Genomic DNA, 13908 nt, shown 5'->3' with positions numbered 1-13908 from the left:
AGGCAAGGGATCCAGGCCGGGAGAGCAGCCCGGAGGCTGAGTCACAGGGAGGGACTGAGCAGCATACGCGGCAGAGGTAGGTACAACACCAAAAACCGGTTGCCATCAAGTCGACTCTGACTCATGGCGACACCATGTGTGCCAGGGTAGAACTGCTCCACAGGGTGTTCAGTAGCTGATTTTTCAGACATACACTGTCAGGCCTTTCTTCTGAGGTGCCTCTGGGTAGACTCGAACTCCAGCCTTTTGGTCAGCAGCCAAGTATGTCGTTGATCGTTTGCACCACCCAGGGACTCCAGGCAAGACACACCAGAGCCCAGATGCCTGTCAGCACAGCTGGTGCTGCCTCTCAGAGGAAGTCTTTCTGCAAACAGAGACTCTGGTCCTGCCTCCTTGGCTGTTCCTCTCTGCGTCCTTTGCTGGGCCTCGCATTGTGACTGCTGGGCAGGGGCTTGTTTCGTCTCTAGATTGTCCGGTGTCGCTTGTTTCTACCCACCTTGCCCATTGCATGCAGACATTTGTCACTCTACTACAGAGCCTGACAGCATGGGGACATTCACACTGTCACTCTACTGCAGAACTTTATAGTGTAGGTATGTTCAAGGCACACACCAAACACGGGGACACGTTAGATCTAGTTCCCACTACTCAGATATCACCTTCATCAGGATATAATTGCTGATTCACACAGCTCTGTGGCAGGGAGGTGGACAAAGGTGGACCCTTTGACGTGTCCTCTCCTTCCAGGGCCTCATTCTTTAGGATTATAATTAGGGAGACCTTCTGTCAGCATTCGCCGGGGAATGTTTGGGTTTGCACCGGTAGGCCAAAATTCTTAGCAGCACCCAATTTCATCCTTAGAAATGTCTGATTGACCATTACTGGCCGTTCTGATCAGGGCCACAATAGATGGACCCTGACAGAATGGGAGAAAAATGTGGAACAGAACCTCAAATTCCTTGGAAAAAAAAGAAAAACAGGCATACTGGACCGGTTGGGACTAGAAGACTCTTTGAGACTGTTGCCCTGAAATACTCTTCAAACCTCGAACTGAAACTAACCTCTGAGGTCACCTTGTAGCTAAATAACGGGTTGGCTCACAAGATAAAGAATATGTTGTGAGTACTGTGCTCCTTTTAAAAAATCATCTACATGAAACTAATCGGTCAGCAGTTACTTTAAAACAAAGATGAGAACGTTAAGGGGGGCAGGGAAACTAGATTAATGGAAATGGGACAACCAGAATGGAAACAATGAGAATGTTCATGCATTGTGAAGAATGTAACCAGTGTCACTGAACAACTTGTGTAGAAATTATTCAGTAGAAACCTAAACTGCTGTGTAGACCATCACTGAAAAAAACAATAAAATACTACTTGAAAAAAAAAAAATGCTCTAGCTTGGAGAATAATTACATGACCACCCCAGTGACCATGCTCCTTGCTACTTCTTTTCCGGTCTCTTCACTGTCTTAGGGTTCCTTGAGGATTGAGCTCTTTGCTTGGGGTTATGGTGCATACCTTAGGGGTGAGATGGGTTTGGGTGCAAGTTTTATTCTGATATGTTTTCACTTGTTTTGAGTATATGTCACATTTGTTTTTAAATCCAGGAATGGAAATTTCAGAAAATCAGAAGAAACTCGCCATGTTAAATGCTCAAAGGGCAGGACATGGAAAGTCAAAAGGTAAGGTTTTGAGAAGGTTTCATTCACCTCCTTGATGTATCAGTATTGAAATTGAAGTGGGGGAAATGCCAGTGTCATGAGCATATGACCAACTCTGCGCAAAGAAGAGGAGCGTGGGTGAACCATGGAATAGATCCAGAAAAATAGAATATGTATTTGGTCTTGAATGTGTGTCAGTATTAACTTATATTTGAATATGGATATATAAAATGTCTTGGTGTTTATAACTTTTCAAGAAGCAGTGAAATGTTTCTTGAAGTGGTACCAGAAAGCCCCCAGATCTCCCACCCTACTGACAGCCTCCCTGCCCCCCGCCCTTCTGAGGGAACCACGGTATTACCCATCAGGCTGTTGCAGTTCACAGTCGGAGGCGAGCGAAGGTCTCTTGCACCTTTTGGGCATGCTGAGTAGGAAATCTCCAACCCCAAAGCTCTTGTCAGCGGTAGGCGACACCTCAGTTTACTTAAGAAAAAAGATCGAAAAATTCAGTACATCGAGCAAAAAATTAAACAAAAAGAAGGCACACTAGCTAATGTAGCAGTGATTCTCTACCCTGGATTCACATGAGAATTACCCAGGGCCTATTTTCTCTTATTATTAAAAAGGAAACCCTGGTTGCATAGTGGTTAAGTGCTACGGCTGCTAACCAAGAGGTCGGCAGTTCGAATCCACCAGGCACTCTTTGGAAACTCTACCGGGCAGTTCTGTTCTGTCCTATAGGGTTGCTATGAGTTGGAATTGACTCAACGTCGGTTTGGGTTTTCTGGTTTATTATTTAAAAAAAAAAAAAACACCCAGGCCACATACCCAGGGGTTCTAATATACAGTTTTCCACCACGCAGGTGATACGAATGATCTACCCCAACAGGAATTAAATAATAAGGATTTTTTTTTTCCCAAAAATATATGTAGTCATCTTAGGAACTTTAGATTGACTTTCTACTCTAATAGGATTTATCTACTCAGTATTTTCCTAACTGAAAATGCAAAGCAAAAACCAACTAAGCCCAGAACCGAACCACAGCAACACTTAGTATCTCCCTGCTCCCAGCTCAAATGCAGATTTTCCCTTGCCGGGTGTAAATCTCTTCAAGGCAGAAAGACCCATTTTATTCTTTTTTGCATTCCTACTTTTAATGGCCAGCGACTAGTAAATAGCCTTTTGTTAGAATTCCTTTGTTTTGGTCACTCACTCAGCAACTAGGCGCCTGAAGAATGGCACAAGCACTCAGGGGCAATTGGTGTGTGTCAGGCACTTTACATGTGTCATCTTATTTACCACCCCCCCATAAAGGAGCCCTGGTGGCGCAGTGGTTAAGCACTTGGCTGCTAATGAAAAAGTTTTGGGTTCAAACCCACCAGCAACTCACCTCCATATGAGAAAGACGTGGCAATCTGCTCCCGTGAAGATTTACAGCCTTAAAATGCTGTGGGGCAGTTCTACTTTGTCCTATAGGATTGCTATGTGTTGGAATTGACTCGAGGGTAATGAGTTTTTGGTTTGGTTATAGCCCTGGAAATGAACCCTGGTGACACAAACGATTAAGTGCTTGGCTGCTGACCAAAAGGTTGGTGGTTCAAAACCACCCAGCCACTCCATCCAGCACTGCAGAAAAAAGGCCCGGCAATCTGCTTCCATAAAAGATTGCAGTCAAGAAAACCCTTTGGGGCAGCCGTACTTTTTCACTTCAGGTCATTCTGAGTTGAAAATATCTTGACAGCACTCAACAATAACATAGCCCTGAAAGGAGTCCCTGCGTGGTGCAGGCAGTTAAGTTCTGGACTACTAACCTAAAGTTGGCATCTCAAACCCACCTAGAGGTACCTCGGAAGTAAGGCCTGGCGATCTGCTTCCAAAAGGGCACATCCTTGAAAACCCTGCAGAGTGCAGTTCTACTCTGCCTACTTGGAGTTACCACAAGTTGGAACCCGCTCACTGGCAACTAATAACGACACAGCCCTGTAAGAGGTCCCTGGGTGGCGTACCCTAACCTGCTTCCGTAGAGATTAGAGCCAAGAAGACCCTATGAAGCAGTTCTACTCTGAAACACAAGGGGTCGCCATGAGTCAGAATCAGCGCAATGGCAATAGGCGTAGCCCTGTAAATGAGTACAATCTTAAAGGAAGTCAAGGGCAGAAAACCAAACCAAACCAAACCCAGTGCTGTCGAGACGATTCTGACTCATAGCGCAGAGCTGGGTTCTAATTCTGCCCCTTATTTCTGTGTGACTTGTGAGCTGCTGTCAAGTCGCCCCGACTCATGGCAACCCCTTGCACAGTAGTCCTGCCCCATCCCCGTGATTGGTTGTGGTGTGGATCAGATTCTTGGGATCCATAGGGTTTTCAGTGACTGATTTTTGGAAGTAAATTGCCAGGCTTTTCTTCCTAGTCCATCTTAGTCTGGAAGCTCAGCTGGAACCTGTCCAGCATCATCGCAACACGCAAGCCTCCATGCACATGAGGTACGTTGGCTAGGAATCAAACCTGCCACTGAATCACCACTGTCCCCACTGTGTGACCTTAGGGGATTTAAATGACCTCTCTGGGTTTCAGTTTTCTTCTGTGTCCAGTCGCCCAATTGAGCTAATGGTACCTCCCCTGAAGGGTCTGTGAGGGTAAATGGAAAGCCTCATGCATAATAAACCCTGCCCCACAGGGTTTCCAAAGCTGTAATCTTTATGGAAGTAGACTGCCACATCTTTCTTCAGTGGTGGGTTTGAACCACTGACCTTTTGGTTAGCAGCCAAGCACTTAACCACTGTGCCACTAGGGCTCCTTTCACACACAGTATATGACCATAGTAAGCGTTTCCTAAATGATAGCCAGTAAGCATAGTTTTGGCTCATTTGAATCAAGAATTAGCCAAGAACTCTTTTTTGTGCTTGGTTAGTCAGTGACCTTCCGTGCATGTTCTGTTTCCTCCCCTCCTGGCCCAGGCTACAGCGGGTGCCCTGTGCCACCGCCTCACCAGAGCTTCCTCCCCATCCACCAGCGCCACATCACCGTGCCCACCAGCCTTCCGCAGCAGCAGGTCTTCGCCCTGGCTGAGCCGAAGCGCAAGCCCTCACTTTTCTGGCACACCTTCAACAAGCTCACCCCTTTCAAGAAATGAAGACGGGATGGCTGCGCCTCCATGGAGCGGATTGTGAAGAGGAGAGCCATTGTTGTCTTTGCCGTGCTAAATCCAAGGAGCACGTCTTGGACTCAATGCTGGAAACTTCTTTTTGGGGGAACAAAGAAGGAGAAGATTTTTACTCGCCTTCAGTCTCCGGAAGCCCAGCTGCCTTCTTGGAAGGGAGGAGAAGGTCCTGATGCAGTTTTCACACCCATGAGAACCCTCCGTGGCCTGCTGTGACACAGCAGAGACATGGGGACCAGAACATGCTCTGAAGTGGTGCGGAGTCGGCCGGCCGCAGTGGCATGGCTGGTGATGAGTGCGTCCACTTCTGACCCAGGCCAGGCTGCAGCTCCAGAGCGCTCAGGGCTGCTTCTCAGGTCCTGAGGAGTGGAGATTAGAGGGTCTCGTGTGCACATGGTTCTGTAGGGATCCATCGGGACGGGGCTGGTCCGGTGCTGCCTCTTGCCAGTGCGCATGGGGGGAGACCTGGACGGACAGCTGTTGCTTTCTGCTGTGGTAGATTAGGGGCCTTACGGCTGCATGGAGATGGCCGTGGGGTTCCCTGGGGTTGTCTAAATCCACATGGTTGCCAAATGGTAATGCAGACTTCATCTTATAAGGTTCCTCTTCTTAAAAAACAGGCTAGGAAAAGCAAAAACATGATTTATTCATCATTGCAGTGCAGAATGACTGAAGCATTCCAGAGGTGCTGCCGTTTCCAGGGGAGGTTCTCCCCTGCTGGTGTGATGTTGCACGTCTGCGACAGAAATATGTCTGGTTATCACCTAAGAAACTACTGTTCAAAAATAATCTGTTGCAGTAGAAAAACCCATTTATTTTAATTTTTATGATGGAATTGAATATGGAAATACACAAGATTGTAAAGCCTGCTTGAAGAGCATTGTTGCACTTCTTCAATCAGTTGTTTATAACATCCGCACAAATGCCAAGTACAAAGACACTTAAACATTCCCCTGCGTAAGCACGAACGAGGCCACAGATCCTGCCTGGGATTTGGAACCGACTTTGTTGCATAAACCCCAGACAGTAGTGCATACCTGTGCCAGTATTCGCATGTGTACAGGTTTCTGAAGATGGAGAGAGACCTTAACAAAATATGAAGACTCAGAGATGGCAGTCTTTTTTAATGAAGGACACGCTGGCTGAGGCCTGCAATCTCTTCCTCTTTGTCTATATTGTAAATTTTGATGAAAATAATTTTTTTTAATATCTGGAGGAGACAAGCTGTACAAGATAGATGCCATCGTGATTGACTCAGCACCCTGGACAGGGGGATACTGAATGATGCAATTTATGGATTTCTATTCGAGAACTTCTCTTTTGTACATTATTCTTGGGAAGTTCCTTCTTTTAGTAGGTACATGGTTGAGAATAAACACCTGTAATGGCAGAAACAAATGTATAATCTAAGTCTGCAGTGTGTGCCTCCTCTGTTCTCCCTCTCCCGCTTTACCCAAGCGATTCTTGGAGGGAGGTGACCAGCGCGCATAGAAGACATAATCCTGGGCGCCCCTGGTGGCCTCGAGAGCGTGATGTAACAGTTGTTCAAGAAGCCTTACTTGCTCACCTATCCCATTAGGCTGATTTGCTTGCTTATTTAAATAGGCAGTATCACTGAGGAGTTGTGATGCTCTGTGACTAGCAAAGCCATGTGTCCTGAGTTAGAAGTCACTAGAATTCTGTGAGAAAGATTCCCAGGAGGTACTGAGGCTGTGTGTGTATGCACGTGTTGCGTGTGTGCGTGCATGTCTTTTTTGAAAAGACTTGTCAATTTTAGTTGCATTTATATAATGCAACTTTTCATTAACAAAATACAGTGAACACAACAGAACTACCTTGTTTTTCTGGGTCTCGCAAGTTTTCCATCTTTGACAGGTGCAGTCTTACCACTTTTCTCTTGCTCATTTTGGAGGAAAATATTTAAGTTTTCCTTCTCTGACAAGCCTCCACCTTACACAAGTCCTAGCTGTTGCAGGTTTTATTGCTTAATCATATATTTTGAAACTGTACCTAATATGATGTTCCTGGACGCCTCAGCAGGGGCTCTGTACTAAATAGAGTTGTTTGTATGTACAGCGGTTTTGCAGTTTTTATGTTACATAAGAGAATTGCTTTAAAGAAGTAAAGAAAGGATCACTGAATTATGTTACATTCCCAGTGAGGACTCAATGTAAAGAATCACTCAAAGGACGTCTTTTTACTAATAATATAAAACTGGGCAGTGAAGACATGTTTTCAGTTTTGTGACCATTCCTAATTTGTTCCCCAGCTGAGCCCTAACTTCTGATTCCCACCTCTACCTCCATGGGCTTCCTAACGTGGAAGCATGACCACCAGGACGTGCTTCTGTTAAGTCCGGCTCAAGTCAGATGCAACCTGGACACGTCCCGGGGTTGCCCCAGTTGGTGTTGTACAGTGTGAAAGTCACTCGATCAAATATTTGTTCTGGGTAGATCCAACTTGGGCTTCCAGGATGTAAGTTGGCTCCTTGGCATCCTTTAGGATGCTAAAATCTTTTTATGAGAAGAAAATATCCTTTGGTTTCTTTATGTCTGTGTGTCTAGCTTACATTTCAGTTTTGAATGCCTGAGCACTACAAAGAATAAAAAGCACGAGTATTGGAATTTCAGGTTTGCCAAACTCCCTTCTTGATTTAAGTCGTATGTCTCACTTGGAAAGAAAAAGAAAAAAGATGGGTCATGTATGAACTTCATTGGGAAAATCTGTCTCTGTTTCTCTTTAACCCTACATTACATGATATTGCAGGGGGAAAAAAAGATGATACAACATTTTGATGAATTTCAGCTATTCTATTCATTCGTGTTTCAGAAATCGCAAATTCTGTTGAAAAAATGGTTAAAATGGCCTTTGGTCAAAAGCAAGCTTCTAAATTTTGACCATACTTAACATAGAACAAACCTGCAATAGATTATAAGCAATTATAAAATAGAATATTTCTAAAATCCTAGAGAAATAGCAATCTTTGTCTCTGGCCTGCAAAGTAGAAACAGAGTCGCAGCAGTGTACCCCGACTTTCCAGGAGTACCATCCAGAGATTGGTTCCAGTAGATCTGACGCCCCCACCCCCCACCCCGGTAGATATCATTGTGCGGTTGGAAACGTATCACCACCATCTCCGTACTGTTTCGGTGTTTTGTTGTGCCTTTTCATTCCCAATCCAGATGAAAACTGACTCCAGGCTTGTTAAGGAAATCCTGCATTGCTATTGTCTACAGACAAAGCAAAAGTGCATTTAATTTCAGGTTGTGTTGACAATAGAAATTATTTGGAAAAGCCGTGTGATCAGCATTTTACCAGCCGGAAACTTCCACATGCCCTATCGCCGCTAGTCCTTGATCCAAATTTATAACCGAGCCAGACTAGAACAGCCTGTTAGTGGAGTTCGGGGGAGCAGAATGGCTCTATTACTTTGTAGAGGAGGAGGGGAAACATAGCTGTGTCCCTCCCAGGATAGTGCCAGCAAGTGTAAGTGGCCTTCGATGACTTACAGCCCAGGGATGCTGGGACACAGGTCAACTTCTGGTTAAACTACCAGGAAACAAGGTTGTCCCTGGAATGAGCTTAACCTACAAATAATTCTCTGTTAAAATTTCTCTTGGCTAACGTTATTGTTTTCAGGATGCAAGAGGCAGAGTTCAAAAACCTTTGAGAAAAATACGCGGAAACTAGCTGGTTTTCAAAAAACAAGCTGAAATATTTGATGCAACTTTACTTCGCTACACCACATTTCATTCTTGCCTTTAGTTATGTCGTAGGTGTTGACGTGTATTTTTTTCCTTCTGATTCTGTAATTTAATAATTGGTGTTTTGTAAATACTAGCATCAATTGTTACCTGCTTTGCAAGGCTTTTGGTAACCTCTTTGTTCAATTTTAATTTATCAACCTCAAAATGATGTTAATCTGTGTCGGTCAAGGGACAGCTTCAGAACTGATGAACTCTTGACAGCTGACATGTGATATACACAGTTGCTGTGACTTGATATGTATTTTGTTGAATGAAGTTTTTTTGTAAAAAAAAAAATTATCTACAATGTTATTCGAATGATTTCTTATAAATGACGTGAATCTATATTTGTTGTTTTGTATCTGTACTTTAAAATTAATTTGCCAAACTGGTTCTAGCAATACATTTGAGCGTTAAAATAACACAGACACATTGAAAAAAAAAGTCCAGTGTGGGTGCCTGAGACTTTCTGGGGTTTACAAATTACTCCCTGCGCTTGCATTGGTAGCCGCCTTTTCCGGAACAACTTAGCCGCTAATGAGCTGGATCAAACCACCGGAGGGTGTGGGAGAAGGAAGTCTCTGACAGGAACCACGAGGACCCACTTAGAAATCTCTAGAGTAGGTAGATGTTGGGATAAGACTGGCCGGACGCACTGAAGACCGATGTAACCAAAACCCAGAGAAAGCTCTATGTTGTAGCAGCACCATCTGCTACTGATGGTGGAAGGCAGGTGAACAGAACATGCCTTTTATACATACATTTTACTTCACAGTAGCTGGCTTGGACTCCCTGGTCAGGATTGGTGGCCTTCCAAACCCTTAGGGGGATCTGCTAGTGGCCCTGGGTGCATTTACCCTGTGGGGGTGGGGTTGATAAGAATTTCCTTCTCTACTTAACAGCTTGGAAAAGCTAATAGCCCATTGTTTGCTGTGACTATAATCAGAAAAGTTCATATAAAGGTTGCCAAGTAGCTGCTTCCCACTTTTTGTTTATTTACTCTTAAAATCCACCTACTTCCCAAAAAGATCTGCTCACCCCTTCAGAAGGGGCTGGAATGGGAGAGGAGGCTTAGCTTGGGTTGAGAAGGGCAAGAGCACTGAGAACATAAGGTCTACCTCTCAATTGTCCCCTTCTGACTCAAGATGGTGAAGGAGTGAAAATTATTTACAGAGGGCGGCAGTTTTCATTGTAGGTCCCAGGGTGGAAAAAAGGTTTGGGCTTCACTACTGACCTAAAGGTTGGCAGTTTGAACACTCCCAGTGGCGCCACAGAAGAAAAACCTGGTGATCTGCTACCATAAAGATTACGGTCACAAAAACCCCTTGGACCAGTTCTACTCTGATACACATGGAGTCCCCACGAGTCAGAATCGACTCCACAACAATGAGGTAATTACTATATGCACAGGAGAGACCAAGTTAAGGGCTGAATCCTTCAAAGGAACATAAGACTGAGGGGGGAAGACATACAGAGGTATCATTAAGATTCAGCATGAGTGGTATGATAGGTGTGCGAGTAATAAAATGGATTCGGAGAATGGATTCTGGTGGGAATGTGTGGCAGGGGTCAAGATTTCGAGGTTTTTTTTGTTTTTTGTGCTTTATGTGAAAGTTTACAGCTCAAGTTAGTTTCTCAATCAAAATATTATACACATGTTGTTTGGGGACGTTGGTTGCAGTCCCCACAATGTGACAGCACTCTCCCCCTTTCCACCCCAGCTTCCCTGTGTCCATTCATCCAGTTCTCCTGTCCCTGCCTTCTCATCTTCCCTTTGGACTTTGGTCTTGCATATTTGATTGAACTAAGAAATACGTTCCTTGAGGAGTGTGCTTCTTAGCTCAAGTAGACACATGAGACTAAATGGGCAGCTTCTGTCTGGAGGTGAGATGAGAAGGCAGAAAGGGACAGGAGCTGGTTGAATGGACACAGGAAATCAGGGTGGAAAGGAGGAGTGTGCTGTCATATAGCAAGCAACTAGGGTCACAAAATGTGAGTATAAATTTTTGTATGAGAAAGTAACTTGAACTGTAAACTTTCACTTAAAGCACTATTTCAAAAGAAAAAAAACACATTCCTCACGTTATTGTTTGTTTTATAGGCCTGTCTAATCTTTATTGGATCCCTGGTGGCACAGTAGTTAAGAGCTACGTCTGCTAACCAAACAGTCAGCAGTTTAAATCCACCAGTCGCTCCTTGGAAACCCAATGGGGCAGTTCTATTCTGTCCTAGAGAGGCACTATGAGTCGGAATTTGAGAGCAAGGGTTTTTTTTGGGGGGGGGGGTCTAATCTGTGGCTTCAAGGGAACTTCAAGAGTGGTTCCAATTCTGAGTTAGCAAGGTGTCCAGGGTTTGTTTGTTTTTTTTTTTTTAATTGCTGAAAGTATATACAGCAAAACACACCAACTGAACACTTTCTATATATACATTTCAGTGACATCGATTACATTCAAGTTGTATGTCAATTCTCCCCCTCCTTTTCCAAATCGTTCCACCACTGTGCTCCCTAAGCTTCTTATCTGACCTTTCAAGAGTTCCTGTTGTCAAATTGGTCCCATGTAGGTAGAGATCTTTATAGAAGTGCACGATGCTCAAGGCAGACTTTCTTTACTAAATAAGGTAAACTTTTTTTTTTTTATTGTTTGGTTTAAAGACGACTTCAGGGGATATTTTGGATTTAAGGTTTAAAGACTATCTCAGGGCAACAGTTTGGGGTTCATCCAGCCTCATGGCTCCAGAAAATCTGCATTCTATTAAAATCTGAAATCCTGTTCCGAATTCCTCAATCCTCCCCTTTCGAACAGGATCATTCTATAGAATCTTTGATCAAAATGTTCAGTAATGGTAGCCTGGCACCATCCAGTCCTGGTTTCACGGCAAAGGAGGCACTTGTTCACAGAAGAAATTAGGCACCCATTCCATTTCCTTCTGTTTCTGACTCTCCTTCCTTTGCTGGTCTAGGCAAATAGAGACCAATTGTACTTTGATTGGCCACTTGCAAGTTTTTAAGACCCCAGACACCATATAACAAACTAGGAGGTAAAACAAAAGCACTAAAAATGGTATCAGGCCAATTACCTGGATGTTCCATGAAACCATGACCTTAAACCTCCAAACTAAGAAACTAAATCCCATGAGGTATTTGGGAAGCAGCCTCAGCAGCTGTTTTTTTTTTTTTTTTAATAAAAATATATACCATACATTTGCCATTCAACTTTTTACAAGTGTACAACCTATTGACAACAATGACGTTAATCAGCTGTGTAACCATTACCCTTACTCAATGTGACTTTTCCATCGTCGTAAACAGAAACTCGGTGCACCACTAAAGGGGTTTCTGAAGGGCATAGCGTAGGAGCACATGTGAGGTTAACAAGGCGAGGGGGGGCACCAAGGGAGGGAGCACCACATGGTGTGCTCAGGGTTGCGGGAATTAAAGTGTCCTGTGAATTGCCTGACAGACCGGAATGGTGGGCAGAAAACAGATCAAAAGGACCAGTATACCTTGATGAGGTGCTTGGATTCCATCTTGTAGGCAAAATGTTTAAGGCAAGGAAGGATGAGGCCAAATTTGCATTTTTTGGAGCTCACTCTAGAGGCAGTGTGAAGATGGATTTAAAGTTAGCAGAAGCAGGGAGATGATTTAGGAAGGCCCCAAGGAGATAGATTGACACAGTGGCTGCACAATGGGTTCAAGCATAATAACGATTGTAAGGATGGCACAGAACTAGGCAGTGTTTCATTTTATTGTACATAGGGTCGCTGTGAGTCGGAGCTGACTCAGCGGCACCTAAGTAACAACAACAGGGTTGCTATGAGTCAGAATCAACTCGATGGCAACAGATTTGGTTTAGTCCAGAGAACAGCCGACTAAGGCAGTGAACAGCACTGGGAAAGGCGAGAGGGATGGATATGAAGGGTCGTTGTTGGGTGCCCTGGAGTTGATTCCGACTCATAGTGACCCCATGTGACAGAGTAGAACTGCCCCACGTGGTTTCCTAGGCTGAAATCTAGCTGAGCAATCAGTCCTAGCAGATTGCCAGGTCTTTTCTCCCAGGAAGCCACTTGTGGGTTCGAACTGAAGACCTTTCAGTTAGCAGCCAAGCACTTAACCAACCGTTATGCCACCAGGACTCCTTAATAGGCCACTTGAAAGTATATCTGCTTCCCTTCATTTTCTTAAAAAGGACCAAACAAAGGTAACTAAATTTTTTAAAAGAAGTGGTAGAAGAAACTACCTGACTCTAGGGTGGCTGCAATTTCTGAAGCTCTTCCAAGGCATCTTGTGCCTTACGCCGTTCCCTCCCCTTCCTGCTGTTTTGCAGACACATCCACTAGGGAACCGTGTGGCCAGAAGGCACGATTTGATTTAGTTTCCCTGGGGTTCCTGACCTGCACAGCAGCTGGTACTGCCTGCAGCTTTGGGGTTCAGGTAAGTGCATTGGGAAAGAATTTCTTTACACTCAGTTCCAAGCATTTGAGTCCTAAAACAGCTCCTATTTTATCAATGTGTAATAATCCTGCTTAATTGTTTGCAAAATAGGTATCTATAGAGTTTTGAGTAGGAAACGGGTAAGCTGTTTCCAAAATACATTCTTAAGGAAGAGGCTAAAAAAGGCTAAGCAGGCGATAAAAGCAGATTTTGAAACTCCTCTGCCAGAACTCTGCAAACTGGCTGGGAGGAGGAATAAAAATAATAGAATAAATCATAACCGTTTTCTATAGAAGCTTTCTTGAGCAGCTTATAGTCCTATTATTTTGCACAAACTTTAATCTACATTTTTGGCTATGTTAGTTTACAGTATAGTGAAAAAAAAACCCTCAATGTATGTTGATGAAGAAATTCATAAGGTATACAATATGTATAGCACATGGAAGAAAACCTTCAATGAAGGCAGCTTAGAGATTTTTAGATTCTTAGACTATCAAACCTTCAGGGATGGTGGGGAGTTCACCCCTTCCATTTGAGGCCCAAGGAAGTCAAGGCTCAGAGGTTTGGTGACCCAGCTAGTGCTCAGCTGGCGCTCAGCTACTTTCTGGCAGGTCTGTATTAAATCTTGGGGAAGTAAGAATCTTGACAAGCAGACACCTTAACCTTTGCTGTGAACTAGGTATTTGATGCATTTGGATAAAACTAATCTGAAGGACCATCGGTTAAGCCTTTCTCGAGAGATTCAGTAGTAAAGGAGAAATTTAGATAAAGTATAGGAGGAACAACGCAGAAATTCGAAGTTAAGTAAATAAGAACCTATTTTATTTGGGACTGGGGAAAAAAAAAAAAAGACTCTAACATCATCTTTGCGGTCTGTGTCCCTTTGCCCCTCCCATGCTTATGAGGT

General features: G+C 44.0%; 1 protein-coding gene across 10 annotated transcripts in view; it reads left to right on the top strand.

The window, feature by feature from the left end:
* The window catches only part of SPATA13 (spermatogenesis associated 13), a 207974-nt gene that overhangs the window by 169752 nt on the left and 24314 nt on the right, over positions 1-13908 (top strand). For 9 of the 10 annotated variants that reach the window (XM_049867152.1, XM_049867142.1, XM_049867143.1 and 6 more), the window contains 2 exons: positions 1610-1684; positions 12895-13001. In XM_049867152.1, the coding sequence (XP_049723109.1) occupies positions 1610-1684; positions 12895-13001 (182 nt within the window). Of the gene's footprint in view, positions 1-1609; positions 1685-4620; positions 8903-12894; positions 13002-13908 lie in introns of those variants that run through there. The other variant, XM_049867151.1, reaches the window with a different exon arrangement.

This window comes from Elephas maximus, chromosome 23 (genome assembly GCF_024166365.1).
Source record: "Elephas maximus indicus isolate mEleMax1 chromosome 23, mEleMax1 primary haplotype, whole genome shotgun sequence".
NCBI classification, from domain to species: domain Eukaryota; kingdom Metazoa; phylum Chordata; class Mammalia; order Proboscidea; family Elephantidae; genus Elephas; species Elephas maximus.
This window is presented reverse-complemented; position numbering and strand designations above follow the sequence as displayed.